This window comes from Rhipicephalus sanguineus, chromosome 4 (assembly GCF_013339695.2).
Source record: "Rhipicephalus sanguineus isolate Rsan-2018 chromosome 4, BIME_Rsan_1.4, whole genome shotgun sequence".
Taxonomy (NCBI): Eukaryota; Metazoa; Arthropoda; class Arachnida; order Ixodida; family Ixodidae; genus Rhipicephalus; species Rhipicephalus sanguineus.
In genome coordinates this window covers 176,228,518-176,250,619 of record NC_051179.1, presented here as the reverse complement: position 1 = coordinate 176,250,619, position 22,102 = coordinate 176,228,518, and the positions used below count along the sequence as shown (strand labels likewise).

The following is a 22,102-nucleotide window of genomic DNA, read 5'->3' as shown; positions in this document are numbered from 1 at the left end:
GCAAGCTATTTATAGGAGTGCTCGAGGTACCGTCCATCCTGCCTCAAGAAACACAGTGAGGATTTTCTCCCCTTGAGGGGCATTTCGAGTCGAGGGTGACTTCTGCTACGTGAAACAGTCCTCAAGGACCCCATGAAGTGGAGTTTCGAATCGAGGAAGGTTTGTGAATACAGGCCACAGTACGATCACGTTGGGGCAAGGTGACGGTACTGTGGCCTCGCCATCCAGTCCAGTTGCTTGTAGGAATAATAATAACAATTCTTGGGGTTTAATGTCCCAAAATGACGATATCACTATGAGAAGCGCCGTGGTGGAGGGTTCCAGAAATCTCCACCACCTGGGGTTCTTTAACGTGCACCTAAATCTAAGTACACGGGCCTCGAGCATTTTCGCCTTCATCGAAAATGAAAATCATGAATTGCATGTCATGTACAGCATGATTTACATGCCACGCTCATGATGCGCTCGCGGCCGTTTCGCTGAATTGATATACACTAAAATTGAAATTTCGCCACGTGACTGTATGATGAACATAAAAGGGTCATGAACCACCCCTCGCGCTTGGCGTGACAATCATCCTGAAATGAGTGGGACCATTCCCAGGAATATATAGCCGAAATAATTTTTCGAAGAGAGAAAGTAGGGCCAGAGATATAGCGTTCGCTATATTTACCCTCTCAACTTCCTCTCAAGTCGCTTCATTCCAAAGGAGAAGGCAGCGCCGTTCGAGGTGCCCCGACCAGTGCATTACGTTACCTCGCTTCAATGTTGTGTTGTTTCCTTTCCGCGTAACTTGGCGGTGTTGACGGCTGCTGCTGGCAACTAATAGTTCCGGTCGGCTGCTTCTCGCTGCGCAGTGCGTTCTATCGCGTCTGGGGTGTAAGAGCGGACGCAATCTATTTGCATTGATACTGTCGTTACCTCGGTTATGTCGCGTTGATACTGATACTTTGCATTGGTACTGTCGTTACTTCGCTTCGTGACTTTGTTATGTCGTTTTTCCAGCAAATCAAAATTAAGCTAAGAATGAAAGCCGGCGAGCCCTCGATATGGCCGATTGGCACGGCATGTACACTCAATATACGCTTCTGGATAACGAACTGGCCAAGGTGGCCTGTCTCAACGCAAGGAATAAAATCCCGTGCAGCGAAAACGCGACGCAATAGAAAAAAAAAAGAAAACCGCTATTCTTTTTAAGCGGCCGCTGTGTACGGGAGGAAACGAGATAAAATGGCTTCCTTCATTAAAATTTCTTCCTTCATTCCTTATTGTATCGGGGTCTGCGTGATTCGTTTCCCACTACTATTTCCCCGCCATGACCCCCGAAATGACTACGTTGAGGCACATCAGCCTGAAGTATCCCACGACTGAAACTTCGACCTTACATATGCTACAGCGAAAGACGGAAATAATTCTGTCACTAAATCCAGTTGCAAGTCATCGCTTGTGTTCCGTGTTGTCACTCTTGTGGGTGTGTTCGCGCTGTTACTGCTTCGCTGTACAATGAACCAACTCGCCCAAAATAAGCACTTATGAAGTACCTTCCTCGTGCAATGGGCCCTTCATTCTGTGTTTCACCTTCTCTTTGATTCACTGACCTTGTGCTCAGCGACATCGTCCAATGAACATGTCAGGCAAGACGTCTTGAATTTTGCATCCGAAAAGGACTCGTCCCCAATGCGGTAAATGACCTCTTCGGCACTGTTAAACCATTGTGGGTACATATGAAAAGACTGAAAATTTCTTCAGAACTCTGGCGGCAAGTCCTACTGTTTCAGGACTGGTTGTGTCTTGTGTGTTTAAACGTAGACCCTGAATGGCTCGCGTTAGAAGCTGGGATGTTTGAAGCGCTAACGGCACAACTCACGGAGTGCAGTTGAAGATGGATCCTGAATCAACTGCTCCTCTGTACAGGAGTCAAGCAAATACTGCAAGAAAGAAACAGTGATGTTTGGGTGATGTTCACATACCCGAGACGTTTATGCGTCTTCTCCAGAAAAACCCAAAGTTTGGCGTTCAACCTGGTGTTTGAGCGCATGAACTAATTGCCTTGAACCGAAAAGTGGCAGATAAGGTTAAAGACGAAAATCGGGACCGTTGCCTCCTTGAGGGTGTCGTGTGCCTGCGGAAGAATGCTTCGAAAAATTCCGACTTGCACCGAAATGGTTCGTTAAAAGATGTGGTGACATTCTTTAAGAGCAATAACCTGATGCTTTTCCAAGCCGATAAAGAAGGCGGGTTCGCCGCTTTACCGGAGGGAATTTACAACGAAAAAACGTTGGCAGCGGTAAAAAAAGGATTTCATCCCCGTGAAGAAAAGTGAAGTGCGAGTTAAGACCAAGTTTTTCGAGTTTTGCAAGTGGTTGGATCTCAGTGTGCTTGCGAGGGACAAAAATAACAGCAGGGGTAATAGCCTAAATGTGTACACTGCCAAGACCTATAAAACGGAATTTCCCTTTGGGACCATAGTTATTGAAGAGGGATCATGTCACACGAATGTTAGCCGGTTCTTGTTAAGAAAGCTCAAGACACTCGTGGTCAACGCCCGCTTATTGTAAAAAAATCTGCTGAAGTAGCAAAGTATTTTTTATGGTAATTACGATATTTCTTCTGGTTTTTCACTAGACGTGCAGGATTTCTTTTATTCTGTTCCACAAGAGCAACTGATGGCTTCTGTGAAAGAACGCATAGAAGATAACGGTGACGTGTCCTTCCAGAACTCAGTCGGCTTGCCCGTTGACAACTTTTTGACTTTATTGCAGTTTTATTTAAACTCTGCTTTTATACTGTGATGAACAGCCGCCTTTGCAGCGCGATGGTGTATGCATGGGGTCGTGAGTAGCACCTATCTTGTGTGAAATTTTTCTTGCTAAGGTCGACAGGATTCTAGAACAGGTTTTAATGCGGGGCAGGTTTTAACAATTTTTATTTATGTTGCCGATTTTTAGTGGTTTTAAAGAAACAGCCCGCCTTCACTTACCCCTCCCCAGTAAAATATTTATTTGCTTTTAGCTCACACGGACATTGGATACATTTTATGCATGAGCTCCCTGAGCGTTCGGTTTTCCAGTTTTTAGAGCTTAAGATAACGTTCTGTGATGGACACGCTTGCAGGGGCTGCCACCCGAGGGCTAAGAAGGAATCACTACACTTTGATTCGGCACTTTCTAAGACAATTATGAGATCTATGGCGTTGATGTGGCTCGAATCCACTCTCACAAAATCGTGCCCGCATCAAATGATGCCTAGTTTTGAGAATCAGGTATGCCGTCTTTCGGCTGCAGGGTTTCCCAACTCGGTCTCGACTGCTGTTTCTGAAACGCTGCTTCAAAAATTTCAAGTTGGGACGGGACCTCAAACGACTGAGCATGTCCGGAAGACCCTTAGGCCGGAGGTTGTACCGTACGCTCATAAGCTTCCCTGCAATCTTAGGGTGGCAAGTAGGCACAGGGTCCCAATTTGTTTCTCTGCCCCAAATAGGCTGGGAAAGCTGTGCCTGCGCATTTGCAACAACAGTAAACGTGGATGCCAGAGGGACCACAACACGCCGTTAGTTAAGTCTTCCACTGGAGTGGTGTATTGCATTCCCATGTCATGTGGGATGCTCTAAGTTGGCGAAACTGGGCGCTGTGTCAGTGATCGTTTGGGGGAACACTCACAAAAATTGCAAAAGCTAGATGGTAAGTAGGGACATCTAGCTGCGCAAGTCACTAAGTGCACAGGATCTGTGGCCCGTTCTGAAGGGACGACGATTCTAGGTAGGAGTGAAGACAAGATTGCGCGTATCTGTTTAGAAGCCTATCATAACAAGAAATTTGAGAACAAGTGCGTTATCAAGTGCCAGAATCACTCGTAATGCAAAGGACAGATAACCGAAACAAAGTTCCCCGGTGTGGTGCACGTTGTCCCACCCGTGGATTATGACTACGTGTATATTGTCGAAAGTGGCGACTTTGAAAGGCGTCTTAAGCAGCGCAACTATAAAACGAAAAGAGGAAATGGTAAATCTGGTACTTTGGCTGAGCATGCTTCAGGGGGACATGCAATCGACTGGGGGAAGGCACGTGTTCTCGCTAGAGGAAAATGATCGTCAGGAAGTCTTTACCTTGCGTCGCTCTTGATACAGACCACACCGCGCACTGACAACAGGAGCGATGGCAATCTACTGTAAGTGTATGCGCGCTGCCTGCGTGATACATTCAACCGTATTTAAAGTGAACTTCACGGTCACATATTTTCATTTTACTTGTGAACAATGCTCCGGTGTGAGAGCCGGGATGATTGTGTGTGTGTGTGCAATAAATTTTTCCTTTGGTAGGCGCAGTGCCTCGCGTTTTCTACCTTCACCAAGCCATAATGTTCCTGTACCATTCCTGTTTTCCGCGTACAACGGGCTACGGGGCCAATTTTGCTCTTCTAATGCCGCCAACGCACTTTTGTGATTCCCTCCTTTTTTACTGCATCCGTATCCTCGGCTTAAGTGGATGAAGAGTTAATATGGCGCTTTGCCAATCGCCTTCATCATGCCCGCCGAAACTACCAAGCAAACCGTGAGGACGCCCTCTGTAACCTAGGCGACAAGGAGCTGTTGTTGGCCCCAATTAGACTTATTGGTGACTGTGAAATATTTCAGTCCTGTTTACCAGGTCCGCCCGGCTCGGTGAAACAGTGGTTACGGTGCTCGGCTGCTGACCCCAAGGTCGCAAGTTCGATCCCGGCCGCGGCGGTGGCATTTCGACGGAGGTGAAGTGCTAGATGCCCTTGTACTGTGTGTTGTCAGTGTACATTAAAGAACACCAGATGGTCGAAATTTCCGCAGCCCTCCACTACGACGTCTCTCATCATAATATCGTTATTTTGGGACGCAAAACCCGAGATATTATTATTCAAGCAAGCTCAAGCAGTTCAGAAACAAGGCTACATAATCCATGCCAGGGGGACTTGACAGAAGAAGAATAGAATAAAGAAGCTAGAAAGGGCGACATGAAGAGTAGCGCTGCTTATTTTTGGGGTCTTGTTAAATAATTTGGCGCAGCCGGTGACAAGAGACGTCATGTGGGTGACTTTCTTTGTAGACAACCGCAGCGACTCTGTGGTATTCATGCCATATCAAGTCGAGGACGACGCGGCCGTGCAAGTTCCTGAATATGTGTCTATAGGCGAGCTTCTGAACTTCATTTTGATGATATAATAATAATATCTGGTGTTTAACGTCCCAAAACCAGGATTTGATTATGCGAGACGCCGTAGTGGAGGGCTCCGGAAATTTCGACCACCTAGGGTTCTTTAACGTGCACCTAAATCTAAGCACACGGGCCTCAAACGATTAATTTGATCAACTTTTGAAGCGAGATCTCGTGAAAGTCAATATTCCTAAAAATGCGTTCAACGAGCTCGTGAATCTTTGCTTAAGCTTCCAGAGTCGGCCATTGTATCTCTAGTTATCGTTGGAATGACGAGAGAACAACAACAGCAGATGCAACTCATGTCACCGCGCCCTGTGGAAGACCTGCTTTGCATGATCAAAAATCTTGTTGTGAGCGATACCTGTGGGAAAACGAGAGCCACACTCCGCCAAGTAGCCGAACTTCCGAGTGCACGATTACAGGAGAAATCATGCCGCCAATATATGTGCACTGATTGTCATAGAATTCCATCTTTAATAACCTTGTGGCGCATCGAGGATTGTGACAGACAGGAAACCATCGATACTAAACGCAAAACAGTGATTAAATGGAGACCGTGATCATCACAAAAACGCACATTTTATATGTTCCAATGCTTGTAAATAATCAAGAAGTGGCAGCTATCATCGATACTGGAACATCTGGAAGCCAGATAAACGAGAGAAGTGTGTATAACAACAATATCATCATGGGAAAGCCCTTTCAGTTACATGGCTACGATGGATCGCGCCGAGACTTTCAAAATGTACAAATGCGAAGATCCATTTCAGGAGCCAGGAGGTCACAGTCGAATGTTTGGTATTATCGGGAGTTGACTTTGGCGTCATCCTGTCTCGGCCGGATATGAAGCGTTTAAGGATAAACATGCTGTGGAACGATGAAGTAACAACAGATGAAGGCACTGGGATGAACAATCGGATGAATGTTCTAGGCTCGCCATCCCCATCGGCATAATCCTGGGACCAAGACGAGTAGCTGCGTGCCCGGATGACATCGCAACAAAGTTCCCAAAGCTCATAAACTTTGAGCCATATCCAACACCAAGAACAGTAATAGAGGTACCGTTAGAGTTGCACGACAGAACCATAGTCCGGAGAAGAAATCTTGGCTAACGAGAAGAAATCTTGGCTAAAGCAAGAGCTCTAAGGTATGCTCGACTCCGGCATCATCAGGCCGTCGACATCCGCATTTGTGTCCCCTACTCTGTGTCCGTGGGTGCAAGCGTCCGGAGAGCAAGAGCGTCCCTATGCGACGCAACCAGCGTCGCAAAGTCGCAATCAGCCTTTGAGTCATGATCACGGCCAGATCACGGTGTCCGTGATTAGGTGATCCCACGGCTTGAGATCCGCTCTGACGCGTCGCGTTTGCTGCGCTCTGTCAAACCAACGCGCGCGATCGCATCGATGTTTCCGCTCACTTTGTAAGCTGTAACCACGGCTGAAACCACGGTGGCTCGATCTGTGCCGCTGATGCGGCGGCCACCATGGGACGAAAATGCTTCGCTCCAAATTGCAAATCTGGCTACAAAGCGTGCGAAGAAAAGCTGTGTCTTTTCTCCGCGCCGAAAGACGAAAAGAGACTGCAGTTGTGGAGAAATGCAATTCCACGGAAAGACCGCCAGCTACAGTCCTCCGGCATGCATACGATAACGTGAACACCAAATGTTTTTTTTTTACTCTGCACACTCGCCGGTAGAAATTTTCACGCTTTCGAAAAAAAAAAAAAATACGCGCGCGTCTCTTGCAATCGGCACCCTGTGACAGTCATATCGGGGCTACCCGCGCCCATTAAAAAATTTTAAGCTTCATAAAGCCTGGCGCTCTTACTTTTGCGGTGGAAGCTGGCAGGCAGCCACTACACGCTAGTAAAAGCACAAACAACCGTTTAAAGCCACAAAATTAGCTAGAGAAACCGGTTTTTACAGCACAGCGAGAGCTTGCAATGCGCGTCTTTCGGCCCAAAAACTCGTCACGAACCTAGCGGCGGCCGCAAGCAACTCAAGCAGTACGGCGACGCGCTCGCGGCACTCGATGGGCCACCTGTTTTATTCTACCACCGTGGTTTTGGCACAGCCGTGGCCTCCGTGACTACTTCTGGCTGCATGCGTTGGTGGAACTGATCGCGAAGGCCATGCTTTTACAGAGCTGATGGCGCCTATGACACGGCACAACGAAGTTGACGTCACCGCCTTCGCTCAGCAGTTCAAGAAGTCCTGCGGCTGCAGCCGCTGTTTTTTTGCCAAGAAATGCCATTTCCGTTCACTTCTGTGAACTCTTACATTGGTACAAAGAAAGAGAAATCGTGGAAGCTTACTTTATCATTAAAGCCGGAGATAAGTGTGTCAGCGCGGCATCACTTAGTTCAACTACTCATGAGAGATCTTTTCTCGATAAACACCTGCTAGTATAGCAATACGCGTGTCCGCAATCGTTGATATTTTGTGGCGTTTTTTTTGTGTGACAAGGCGTTTTTGGTGGCATAGCTATAAGTGGTGATTTGTCAATAAACATTCAGTTGGCAGTACAGCGCTAGTCCTGTTGTGTGTGTTCATATTTTTGTCGTCGTTTTTTTGTCGCGCTGCTTCTAGTTTTCACATCAAACTGTGATTACACATTCCAAAGTCATTTCTTTTAAAGTGCTTCAGCTTCCCTTTAAGTGTGTGTCTGGACTTCCCAGGTGGATAGAAACGCTGCCTTGAAGCTGCAGTAGCGCATCATAACCGCTCCTATACAACAGCTCTGGAATGCCCACCGCTGTTTGATGCTATCGCAGCACCAACATATTTGCGAGCTCACATGGCCTTAGGAGTTGAAGCGACGATCCGCCTGACAGAAGGGAGAAGAAAGGGAGAGAGTGAAGTGAAGTACTGGGCGAGGATGAAAAGGAACTTGGACAAAAAACAGAATGCAACGGACCCAGGAATATAGGTGGGAGACTTCGTGCGGATTACAAAAGGTTTGCGGAACTCGGTAGGGAATCACAGGGGGCCATTTTCTGTTGTCAAGACAGAAAGGCAGCGGGGACACTTAAATACCATCTGATATGTAGGCCTCAATGGCACCATCAAATCAGCGTCTATAGCTAACGTTTTCAAATATCCTCCCGGGAGGGATGAAAACAAGGGTGGTGGGAGTGAAGTAAGCTCAAGCAGTTGAAGAAGAAGACGACAGAATCCATGCCAGGGGGACTGGGGAGCAAGGAGGAGAGACTAAAGAAGCAGTTAGAAATGGCGGCATGAAGAGTATCGTATGTTTATTATGCGCGGCCTTGTTACAAATGTATTGTTACGTACGCATACAACACGGCGGAGCGTAAATTCACGGGATAGGCACCTTTCTTTTTGCTCTACGCTCGCCACCCCCAAAGCTTTCTTGACACGATACTTCGCTGGTCTTCACACTCAACTCCCACCGTCACTCCTGTGAAGGTCGCTGTCATGGCGCAGTGATTGGCTAAATTTCGCATTTGAAACATTTTGTACGGCGAATTGCGCAGCCATCACGACCTATCACGACGGGCGATCGCGAGCGGAAGGATCTTTGTGCGAGCGCAGCCATTATTCGTATTTTTGACCGGTATATGCTCATCATTACTGGCGGCGTAATCGGCGTTGAGAGCACGGCTCAGCTGAATAAACAGCGTTCAAAAGTACCTGCCAATCTTACAAAATATCAGATTTGTTTCTGGGTGAATACCATGTGCAACTCGCCCGATGAACGGCGTTGATTTTTAAAGCATAGCCTAGTCACCTGTGGCGCCCATCAATCAAAACGATTTCTAGCGATGAATGAACGTTTTGCTCGCGGGAGTCGCACTATAGAAAGGCACCTGCGAGTTTTAAGAAGCTGCAGCACTTGTTAAAAATTAACTGACTGGGGCATATTGCGAAAGAGCAACGTGTCAGAACGCGAGTCCATACGCTTGTAGAGGCTACTTTTCAGGAAACAAACCTGTCTACCTTAACCCGAATGTGCCCTTTTGTGTGTCAAAGCCTACCAAGGATATATTTTGGTGTGCGGTTCGAGGAACAAGCTTTGGCGTCCTTTAGAGAAGGCACCAAGTGTAAAAGCTTGCCTTGGATGGTACAACACTATACCTCCGCACCATAATGTTTGTTCTACACATTTGCTTTTGGACGATAGCAGTAGGTAAGGACGTTCATTTTTTTTCAACTCATCAGTTCACGCCATTAACTATGTTTAAACAATCTATTGAAGCAGTGCGCAAAAAGCCTAAACAACCGAATGCAATGTTCCTTACGCATATCAAGTAATCTGCGGGATTACAAAATTTTCATGACTCGAATAATTCATGCACCGTAGATTATTCACAAGAAAGGAAACATAGGTTCAGCGTTGAGCGAAATAATTCCGAATACATGAAAATTTGTCAACCAAGCCGCGTTTAATTGTCATACAGTGTAGACTGACAGAATAGTCATGTACGAGATGGTGCCCTAAGCGATGATTGCACATTTTTCTGCGTGCGCATTAATTCGTTCACAAAGAATGCAAAGGATGCCGCTATGAAAATATCAGTTGATGTACCTGTGAGACCGCTTCGCAGCGGCGTTAGCAAAACAAAAACGGTATATGGCACTTACGAAGAACATATTGCCGATGAGTGTTGTAAGCAGAGTGATATACCAGAAATACGCATCTACTATCTTTACCGCATGTGTCAGCGTGGTGCACGCACATTCTGGACAAACTGCCGGCAATCGGTGCATAAGCAATTACCGAAGAATCGAATAGTTTGAATAGTTCAATGACAAGTATTTCCGTATTGTCTGAACAGGAATAATTGCCGCAGACAGGCTGGTCGACGTTTCGATAGGTGAAGCTATCTTTGTGAAGGACGCCTTATCTTTCTTGGGCAGGGCTGGGCAGAGATACTCGGAAAAGTATTCCGGAATACAGATATCGAAATACATTGACTGGAAGCCTAAAATACAGATACTGAGATACATTTGCCTTTAACGTAGCCGGATCCCTACTGAAACGTTCCGTATGCCATTCGAATAATTCCATATATTTCCATATGGAATCCATATGCATTCCGTATATTTTCCATATATTTTCCATATATTTCCGTAAGATTCTTACGGAAACATACGGAATTATTGGAATGGCATACAGAACGTTTCAGTAGGGACATTTCGGAGATAAGTCTGCAATAAGACGAAAAAAGTATTCCGGAATACAGATACAGCAATACAGATACTGGAATACTTTTTTTGTTTCAAGTATGCTCATACTCTGCAAAGATATTTATAAGTGTAGCGTAATGTTGTGAATAAAGTCGCAGTGCATTGAAACTTTCAGTTCATTTATTTATTTATTACAGTACCCCCAGCGTCATTAAGGCATTATAGAGGAGGGGGGGAGGTCCAAAGTACATAATTTATAATAATGACATAATTAGATGTATCAATTGCATCAAAAAGTACACTATTTCACAGCAACAGTAACAAGCATTCGACACGGAAATCGACATACTTTGTGACAACAAAATGAGCCATTTTAGAAATAGCATAGTCATAGAAAATCACTCGAATCACTAATGAACACCAGTGAATTAAGAAAAAGTATACATTGATTTTGCACATTACATCTTTTTTGCTGAGAAGGTTGCTGTGTGAACTTCTCAAACAGGCTCTCTTGTAGACAGCGTCGGTTCGGCCTCAACGCAAGATTCGCAAAAGAAAAAAAAATCTAACGCTGCAGACGAGCACAAATTCGTGTTATAGTGAATAGATACCGCCTTCATAGCCGGATAGCCCTGCAGCGTGGCGATATCTCTTCTCGGGTCATCTAGCTACCGAAAGCACTTCGCGCTCACGTGGGTTGTTCTGACCGTTCAGAAGCCGAAGTAGGTCCCCATCATCGGAATCAGCCGTCTGGCCCGGTAGGCGCAGGGTCAGACAGCTGAGGTTCCGCTGCCCAGACAGGGCGGTCATAATTACCTACGCGCAATGGAGGCCAATATGTCAAAACTGCACAATTCAAACATTGGCTTCCTAAAAAAATCACGCTCTTTGGGGGTGAGAGGGTTTAAGCCATCCCAAGTTGGGCCTGCCAGGTCTCTAAACAGACGTGGAAACGGGGACAGCTGCTCAGGGCGCGCGATCAGAAACTACAGTAAGCACTCGTTGCCTGGGCCGAAAGGGTCACTCTACATTAAAGCTGTCACCACCGCCGACGCTACCAGTACCCATTTCAGCATGCCGCAACAGGTGAAGTCGGCTCCGGCGGTGGGGGAGCCTGGTACCACAAAAGACCGTTTCACGCTTGTAATCAATTAGGAACGCAACCTGACACGCTGGAGAGGTGACTGAAAGCGCGGCAAAGATAGCCATCTTCTAGTCACTTCCGCCGCGACTACGGGAACTGCTTTCGGAAGGGCCGCCTTTTTGAAAACTGAACGCACGCGAAGCTGTGATATCCGCGCGGGGGGTCACAAGGTAATGGCTTGCCACCTGAAAAAAAATTAAGCATGCGGCACTGGCCTTGAGAGACAGTGATTTCGTCGGCAGAGGCCGACAACACTGCTTACGCGATTCTGCCGTCTGCGGCGTCGCGCGCATTACCACCTAGGCCATTCTGTGCTTGACGGGAAACCATCGCCGCCCTTTCTGTCGGCGACCGGCGGCGCGCCTTTGGTTGTCTTGGCACGAAAAACAAAACAACCATTGCCCCTTAGAAAACCGCCTCAGCTCATTTCTGACAAAAAAGAAATTACACCATCTCCCGCTGAAGGGGACCATGAGGCGATGCGAAGCAGCGTTTCGGCATGCCGAGCCCGCGTTTCATTAGTGGAGAGGGGGAGTGGAGAGAAGGTGTGTGGAGAAGGGTTTGCCCATGCACCGCAGTAAGGGTGATCAGGACGCACACCACCGCATTGAACTCCGCCATAAGCTGCTTCGCATCTAAAAAAAATGTAGCGAGATACGCGTGTCCTGAATAGTATCGCGATACAAACAATACATCGTAAAATTATTTCACTACTGTGATACAAACACATTTTTCAAGTGTATCTCGATACAGAAATACAGATACTCAAAAGTACCTCAGAAATACCATCGCGATACTCTTCGATCGCGCTACTGCCCAGCCCTATTCTTGGGGTGTTAGTTCTGAAACGGCTAGTCAGTGCCGTCCCGTGGCATGGTGTCGTTGTTGGTACTTGTCATCTGCCAAAGAAGAACCTGGAGAGGGAATAAGCATGGTGGTTACACGCTTCTCAGGATCGTAGTTGGTGAAACAAGGATTTAAACAAAATGAAAGGACAAGAAGGAAAGAAAATTCAGCTAAAGGTTGATAAAATCTATACAAACGCGCTGAAATGGAAGAAAAGCAAAGAATTATTTGCGTTCCTTAAGCTCCGAACTCCAATCAGCTTTGAGCCTGCATTTCTTCGCCTTGCTCTTTCCTTTTACCCTCACTGCGACCCTCACAGGCATGGAATGACCATGCTGACTCCCACTACAGGTTCTTTTGCATATGCCACGCGACGCTATGTCATTTCAAGAACCCTGTCAAAACTAACGCGCCAAGAATGATGATGGGGTGCCTTTGACGAAGCTAGGTCCACCTATCGAAACATCCGCCAGCCTGTCTGAGGTGCATGGGCTTTTTCATACAGCGTGTATGTGATATTGCGTTTCTATCGTTCTATCCGTCGGTTCTCCCCTGTAATAAGAACATAAAAAATAAAGAGTAGTCTTTGAAAATTTTATACCATTACATGGGGAGGTTTCTATTACGCGAAATACCTATGCCTGCGAGCGCGCTCTAAGTCATTATTATTCAACGAGGAACATGCACTATGGACAGGAAGCTGCAAATGGCAGCAACTTTCTAAAAAAGCCCCGAATGTACTGTATAAGTCTTGAATAATAGGACAAGCAATTGAGATTGATCCAATAAAAAGTAGACTGTAAAATAGTGATGAAAATCGCACAAGCTTCTCCACTTTTAAGGCAGGCATGCACTGAACGGTCTCGCGAAGGCGATGCAAAGACGCTAAAGTACGATGAGCATTAATTATAAATATAGAGATCGCGGCCTCCAATTAAGGCTTCGGGCGCGTTGGCGGACTGCGCCACTCAGTTCTGACCTGGGTCACTAACTCTGGGCGATGCAGCAGGCCGAAGAAGCTGTCGGGAGACACGTCGTTAGCTCCTAGGAGGAAGCGCAGCTCTGCAATCTGCCCGAAATAGAGGATATTCAAAATGTACAGCGCCATGTGTCCACAATCCAGCAAGCTCGATCCGCCATGTTTTGTTGGGCGCGAAAACGAAACCAGTCGCATGTCGCAGCCTTTCAGGTGCTTGCTGATTATTTATCTTCGTCCTGCGATGACTTCCCAATGCTTTGTGCGCTGCTCAGGCAACGAGGGAGCCCTGACAATGCCATGAACAAGGTAGCATTAATTTTAATGGAATTTATCAGATAAACGAACGAAGAAAATCGATATACCAACGCGAACTTCTTTCGTCAACAAGATCGGCAATGTGTTTAAGTTCGGAAATGACCGGCGCACGCAAAAGCGCTCTGCAACCTCAGTTCTTATTTCTCCGTTCAATTTAGTTGCTCGCCTGCAACATAAGCTACACTTACAGAACAATATATTACGATATATATATTTTAAAACAGATGGCCGCCGTCGCACGCGCGCGAGAGAGCATAATTGACCAACATTAGCTTATCGGTGTTGCAGATCGACGAAAGAAATGATTTACGTATATAAACGTGTGTAGGCAGTGCCACAGACGCTGTTGCGCGCGTCCGCGGTTAATCAGTGCCGCCACTCGAGACCCGATCACAAAGATCCACACAGCCACCGCTTTGCAAGTTTCGCAAGGCAGTGTGCGCCGAAGTACATAGTCCGCACGCCGCGTCTGCCCTTCGCTTTACACCACCTTATCCCTCAGCTTTTACCGCAGCCGTCAGCTTTTATTTTTCTTTGGCTTCCTTCGGCTAGCGCACGCTGCGAACACGGAGCGAGTTACGGAGCCGTACTACATGTGGAGCTGTTTGTTCGGTAGATCTAGAATTACTGTATATGCAACCTTTAGGTAGCAGAGTTGCGCATCTCTCTTCCAAACGCCGCTAGCAACCATGCATTGCGGAGAAGCTGACGCTCGGGCTAATTTTTGTATTTCTCGACGCCGCCGCGGGCGTCGAGAAATTTCAAATATGTTCGAAATAAAAATATTTCGGTGTTGTAGTCACCGACCTCTGTTATGGTAGAAAAACCGCGCGATTAAAATGCCAAAAATTGCGCATCTCACACACGTGAAATGTGAACATGAAAAGTGTTAGTGTCTCCAAGAAGTAGATGCCGATCAGCTCGTATTTTATTGAATATCGTTCTGACATGTGATCCTATATAACACGATACGCCAAGAATTATTCGCGTTCAGATCGTCGTTTTAGGGGTGCCTTACAATTTAAACCCGGTTGCGGCAAGGCAGTTTTCCTTCGCCGACAGAAACCACCTCAGCGCGTAACCAGCGGTAGCGCACCCACGGTCGAATGTAGCACATTTCCCGGAACAGCATTTTATTTAGTTTCATAAGAAAAGTGCCACGCATTTGAAGCATCTGATAACATTGCATAGCACACTGGAGCGTATAGAGGATTTTTCCGAAGGGGGGATCAGCTTTTGGGAGAACCTGATGTGCTCTTCCTGGGGTATAAATTAAACAAAAAAAGTAAGGGGTGGGGAGCGGTCAGGATATCCGGGCCGCCTGCCTGAATCTGGCAATGATACCACATGAAATGCTTGAAAAATACGCATAGTGAAGCAATACGCGCGCAAAGCATCCCACCAAACCCTACCTTGTTAAGCTCCACTATCGAAAACAAACTACAAACAGCACGCTACAGCACAATCGGTCCGTCGACTGCGAATCCATGACGCGCACGAGCTATCTCTCTAACATGTAATTGTTATCGAAATTTAATAAACATGGTAATCTCAAGAGCAGCGCAGGCATGCGCGAGTAGCCGCGATGCAACTTTGAAGCTCGTACACGAAGCGGGTTTGTCTGTGGCTGCAAGCACACGGTGCGAAAACTGTCTCGTTCCGGCTTGACATGAAAGAGTGCTCTCTGATGAGTGCCGATGCTGTCACATACCGCATATATTAAGAACGGTGAACGGAAACACGGCATTAGTCGTAAGCAGTAACAGAAGCAATAGAACGATGTGCTGATTCTCGTCGGCCACGAGGAAATGTGGAGGTTTGTTTCCTGCAAACATTCTTTCAGGATCCCAATTTCCTGAATGTGAGCAACACAACACTCGAAAATATGATGGCATTGCCGTTCCTATCAGCCGCCGCACGTTGATACGTACGCTCCTTGTCTGTACATGCGGAGCGCGTTTAGCCTTCAACATGGCGGAAATACGCACGGCGGCCGCTAGATGGCAGCAGATTTTGCATAAGGTCTATAGTGAATGTTCACAGTTGCTACTCTAGCCACGCAGCACCCCCTCCCCCCACAGTCGTCCGGCGCCCCTTCATGCTCCTTCTCCCTAGCAAACGACGGGCGTCGCGTTTCCTTTCTGCTTGAGGAGCAATCGACGGCAGGCTTCGCTCGCGGGCTCATATAATCACATGTGCCTTCCGTGTGACAGAGATGGCCAGCATGTATCATCTCTGCTTCAGCCGTGATCCTCTCCAGCGCTCGCGGGTAGGACATGCGATGCGCGGAGCGGTGTTATCGATTTGCACTTTATGTGCAATATGACGGCGACGGTGAAAACCTGTCCAGAGTGTCCATATAATTTTTATCGTAATAAAGATATATAGAAAAACCATGGATGCGGGCTCGCCTTTTTTCTGGAGAGCTGCATTGTCTGCGCAGTAAAGAGTTCGTCCGTTGGAAGAATCAAATTATCCGGCGTCTTCTTCATTTGATTAGTTCTCGCCTTCACTGCCCTTCTTACAGGCGGTATCTCCTCGCCACTTATTTCTTTAAAAAGCACGCGTGCAGTCAACACTAAGCGTTGAACCTATCAGGATTTCACGCTTGTCGGCTATACCCCATTATCTCCTCTTGCGCAGTCGGCAAAGCACAAAATGGAACGAAATCAGTCGTTCACGCACGGTGACCATGCGAGACATGGAAGAACGGGTGGGCGACTGCATGGCAAAGCAGGGTGGAAGACAATTCACAAGCGATATTTCTCGTATATGGACCAATCGGGAGTGTGTACCCCAATTATGTTTACGTGAATCACCGTTCTGGCGTCACTAAGTGCGCCACACAGATGAGAAACGCTAAGAGAGAATGGCTCGCGCGTTTTTTAAGAGCGAAGCTGTTCGACCACGGCGTAAGATATCTGACCGTGCCCGAAAACTATCATCATCAACGTACATGTGCCACAGAATTCGGGCAAATCCCACTACGGCATGACCTGACTGATGGGTGAGATAACGAGTAGAGAGAAAGAGGGAGGGAAAGAATAAAAAATAGAAACAGAGAGACGGATAGGAAGAAAGAAATTCTGCATGAGGCCGCTGGAGCAGCAACTGTGAATTTTGATTCTAAGGGCCCGGTCACGATCGCTGACGCGCGCGCTATCACGGCAGGCATCAGCGGTCGGCTCGTATACCCTTCTACGTTCTGCGCTCTCAATGTGCAGAGACTGTGCGAAAAGTGCAGCTATCCCTATAGCGGATCCAAAAGAGTTCGCTGCCAGCCCTACTTTGTATAACATTACACTTTGTTCCTATCACATTCATTGCTTCGCTCGTGCGGTGAAGCTGTGACTTTTTTAACATAAGTACGTAACAACTAGCTCAGCTATCCGTTTTTTTTTCTCCATGCTTGACTGAAGCTCATTCCGTTCCTCTCATTTGTGTCGAGAGTTGTGAAAGCATCGTGACGTCAAAATGACGTACAGAAGAAAACCGGAAACAGAGGGCGCGCTGCTCGCCGAGCTCCAGCCAATCAGCGGCGGCTGAAATGGACAGTCTATTACGTAGACACATCGAGAAGAGGTCCCTCGGTGAAGTGATGGGTTTGTGGCGGCACGGTGCGGCGCCGCTTCTGCGCCTGCGCGCAGCGTCGACGCTACTAAACCGAGCGCCAGTGGATAAGAACACTCTCGCCCTCAGAAGACAAAAACTGTGTGTCCTCCCGCAATCAGTTGAGTTGTTCAGTTGTTGCTGTTAGGTCGTTTTGTGTGGACGCATTAAAGTTATGTGTACCCACATCTAATGACCCGGAAAAAAACGAACTTACCGCACCGCCATGGCCGACCAGGAAGCCATCGCCGCTCTTCGCCAACAAGTACAAAATCTTCAAGAGCAACTGCAGGCCCAACAACTGGTAATCAAGAACCAAGAGCAGCAACTCCACGAACAGCAGCAACGGCCCCCAAAATGAACCACACTCACCTGACAATTCTGCACAGCCGTGCTCGGGCCACGCCCCCCCAAAGCTCTGCTGCAGCGGGCGCCACCACTCCAGCGGCCACCGCCGACACGGACGTCTGTCGCGTCGCCGTCAAGCTGCCAGCGTTTTGGGCAGAGTCACCTGAGGTGTGGTTCGCTCAAGTCGAGGCGCAGTTTTCCCTGGCACGTACTACCCAGGACCGGACGCGCTACGACTACGTCGTCGCCCACCTAGACTCTCGCTACGCAGCTGAGCTCCGCGACGTACTCGCAAGTCCTCCAGCTGACGACTGGTACCTGCACCTGAAGAGGGAAATAATTCAGCGGCTTTCACCTTCAGAAGACGAGAAAGTGCGTCAACTCCTTCAGCACGAGGCGCTCGGTGACCGCAAGCCATCGCAGCTCCTGCGCTTTATGCGTGCCCTCGCGGGTAGCACACCTATTGACGACTTCCTTCTCCGAATAATGTGGCTTGACCGTGTACCCTCTCATGCACAGGCCATCCTCCAGGTTCAGCCGAATCTGCCGCTGGACCAGCTCGCCGAAATCGCCGACCGAGTCGTCGAAGCCTCTCCACCTTCGCCACCTCTTTTCGTCGACGCTGCCGGCGCCCCATAGCCCACCTCCGAGCTCGCTAGCCGTATCGACGAAATCGCCCGTCTGGTGGATTCTATCAAAATGCATCTGGATCAACGCCCGACGTTGCGTCCCGGAAAACGCCCCCAAAGCTGAGGCTGAAACACCTATTCATCGCAAGAAAACGACAACGGCCGCTGCTACTACCATCCGCGCTTCGGTGACAAAGCCCGGAAATGCCAACCACACTGCTCAGTTGGACGTCAGGGAAATTTCAACAGCAGCCCGTAGAGACGGCCGCGAGCTGCCAACTTAGAGGCCGTCGCATTTTTATCACCGAACAAGTCAGTAAGCGCAGGTTCCTCATCGACTGCGGGTCTGGCATCTGCTGCTTCCCCCGAGCCTTCCTGCACGGCAAGCGCCCTTGCACGTTGTTCGAGCTAAGTGCGGCGAACCATTCAAGCATTAAGACAGGCCTACGGCGCGCTCCGCCTCAATATCACCCTCAAAAACCTACGCCGTGAATTCCCATGGAAGTTTGTCATCGCCGACGTCGCAGAGCCAATCATCGGGTCCGACTTCCTGGCGTACTTCCATCTTTTACCCGACTGCCGGCATGACCGACTTATCGACGCCACAAGAGGCCTCTCCGCGCCGGGCCAACGCACGACCACCAAACAGCCCAGCGTTAAAGCTTTCGCCTTTGAAGATCAATCGCCATACCACGCCATCGTCACAGAATTTCCTGACCTGACACGACCTAGCGGGTGGTCCCGAGAGGTACGTCGCTCAAACGTTGTCTACATCCGCACTACTCCAGGCCCCCCGGTCTCCTGCCGCGCCCGCCGCATACCTCTGGACCGCCTTCGAATCGCCCAAGCAGAGTTTGAAGCGATGCTTCGGGAGGCTACTGCCCACCGCTCGGAGGGGCCTTACGCCTCACCGCTTCAGTTGGTGCGGAAGAAGACCAATGGCTGGCGCCCCTGCGGAGATTATGGCGCCCTCAACGCCCGTACCATCCCAGACAGGTACCCCGTTCGTCATATACAGGATTTTGCCCACCGCTTACATGACAGCACCGTATTCTCAACTATTGACTTGGTAAAGGCCTACACACAAATTCCTGTGAACCCAGATGACGTCCCAAAGACCGCGATCATCACGCCCTTCGGCTTATTCGAATTTCCTTTCATGAGCTTGGGCCTTCGCAATGCGGGACAAACCTTCTAATGCTTCATCAACTACGTCGTCCACGGCCTAGACTTCTGTTTTGTCGACCTAGACGACAACCTGGTCTTCTCCCCAAACGAAAAAGCTCACCGGCAACACCTTAGCCAACTGTTTCAGGGTCTCGACGACCACGGCTTACTCATAAAAGTCCAGAAGAGCACGCTTGGCGCCCCAGTCGTCCCGTTTCTTGGCCATCAAATTTCTTCAGAAGGCACTACACCCTTGCCTGACCGCATGTTGGCCCTCAAGAACTACGCGCGGCCTGTCACAGCGAAAGACCTCCGCCGTTTCGTGGGCATGCTCAACTTTTACAGGCGCTTCGTGCCTAAAGCGGCAGCAAATCAGGGCCCTCTTCATGACGCGTTGACTGGCTTACGAGGCAACCATCCTGTAGCTTGGACACCACTTTTAACTCAAGCGTTCGAATACTGCAAAACTGCTCTCTGCAACGCCACTCTACTTTCGCATCCCAAGCCAGAGGCTCCCTTGGGCCTTTTCACGGATGCCTCTAGCGCCGCCGTCGGAGCCTCCCTGATGCAGCGTTTGGGCCAAAACTGGTGCCCGTTGGCATTTTTTTCGAAGAAACTCTCCAGCCCAAAAGCACACTCGTCTGCAGGCATTGCCGATGAAACCTCGGCCCCTGCGGAGACCACATGGCTAGCCTACTACAGAGACCTCGCCATCTACGAAGCGGTCCAACACTTTCGCCATATTCTCGAGGCACAGCACTGCACCATCTACACTGACCACAAACCTATCACTTACGCCTTCTCCCAACGACGCGAAAAACTTCCACCGGTCCAGCAGAACCAACTGTCCTTTATCGCCCAGTTTACCACCGACATCCAACACACCAGCGGAAAGGATAACGTGGTCGCCGACGCACTCTCGCGCGTATCTGCTGTCGAGCTGCCACCCGTTACGACTGACGCCCTCGCCAACGCTCAGAAAACGGACGCCGAACTCCAGCAGCTCCTCAAAAATGGCTCCTCTCTTCAACTTCAACAAGTCGCCGTCCCTGGGCCGACGGATACTCTCTACTGCGACATATCCACCGGACGAGTGAGACCATATGCCCCTTCGCCGCATCGCCGCAGCGTTTTCAGCCAGTTACACAACCTCGGTCACCCCAGCATTCGCGCTTCTACACGCCTTGTGACTGACCGATATGTTTGGCCCTCAATGCAACGGGACTGCCGCACTTGGGCACGCACGTGCATTCCATGTCAGCCCGCCAAAATCACCTGGCACGTCACATCACCGCTCGGGACATTCCCCCTGCCGTCGCAACGGTTTGAACACGTCCACATCGACATCATTGGCCCCCTTCCACCGGTCGGGTCTTACCGCTACTGCCTCACCGCCATCGATCGGTACACTCGATGGCCCGTAGTATTGCCGCTCGAAAGGATTACCGCAGAAGACGTCGCCTCGGCCTCCTTCACCGGCTGGATTTCCCGCTTCGGCACTCCTCGTCGCGTCACAACCGATCAAGGACGGCAACTCGAGTCCCAACTCTTCAGGCTCCTCGGGCTTTCCACCGGGTTCGAGCGCTCACAGACTACCAGCTACCACCCCTGCGCCAACGGGATGATTGAGCGGTTTCACCGGCAGCTCAAGGCAGCTATCACGTGCCGCCCTAACTCAACTTCGCTCGAGGCTCTCCCGGCCGTCGCTCTTGGTCTGCAGGCCACATTCAAACCAGACATCCAGGCAACGCCCGCAGAACTGGTTTACGGGGAGCCGCTTCGCCTGCCTGGGGAAATTCTCTCCGGTCCAACTTCCGACATCACCAGCTCGAACCGTACAGACGTTGTCGCCCCGCTGCCCCGCACAATGGCCTCACTGCGCCCGTCCGTCACCAGCAGCACGTCACACCAAGCCGACCCCGTTCGTGTTTAAGGACTTGGCAACGTGCCCGCATGCCTTACACTGTACGTGCGCCGTTTCAACCACCGTACTCCTGACCCTACAAAGTTATCCGCCGTGACGACAAAACATTCACCCTTCAAATCAGCGGCAAGGATGTTCGCGTCTCCATCGACCGACTGAAGCCATCACACATCCTCTCCGATGAAACTACCAACTCCTGCGCGGCTCCCGTAAATCACCCACAACAGCCTCCAACGCCTCGGCCCGTGCCCTACATCGCGCGCCTTGGACGCCAGGTGCGCGTCCCCAATGCTTTTCAAACCTGAGGGCACCTCTCTGCGTGGGGTGGTGGTGTGGCGGCACGGTGCGGCGCCGCTTCTGCGCCTGCGCGCAGCGTCGACGCTACTAAACCGAGCGCCAGTGGATAAGAACACTCTCGCCCTGAGAAGACAAAAACTGTGTGTGCTCCCGCAATCAGTTGAGTTGTTCTGTTGTTGCTGTTAGGTCGTTTCGTGTGGACGCATTAAAGTTATGTGTACCTACGTGTTTAATGTCCCGACTGCCCCGTTCGGGTAAAAAGAACAGACTAACGGCGGTGTGCCGCAATCATTGCGCGGCGGCGGCGGCGTGATCACTCTCGGGACATCGGCTGCGGCGCGAGCGGCGTGAGCGGCGTGAGCAAAAAGGGCTGTCGCCGCCGTGCCGACGGCCCTTTTCGACGGTGCGAGCGGCGGGAGCAAAAATAGGCGGCGGCGGCGCGGCGCGGCGCCGGACAGGTGTAGTCCCAACTAAAGGCAAGATGGCTGCGCTTGCGTTGCTTACGTCGT

At 49.5% G+C, this 22,102-nt stretch overlaps 1 protein-coding gene across 1 annotated transcript in view; it reads left to right on the top strand.

Annotated features, from left to right (window-relative positions):
- Window positions 1–9,142: 9,142 nt before the first annotated feature.
- LOC119391873 (uncharacterized) overlaps window positions 9,143–22,102 on the top strand; it is a 149,374-nt gene continuing 136,414 nt past the window's right edge. The window contains exon 1 of the mRNA XM_037659524.1: window positions 9,143–9,334. Within this exon, the coding sequence (XP_037515452.1) occupies window positions 9,295–9,334 (40 nt within the window). The 5' untranslated portion in view covers window positions 9,143–9,294. The remainder of the gene's footprint in view (window positions 9,335–22,102) is intronic.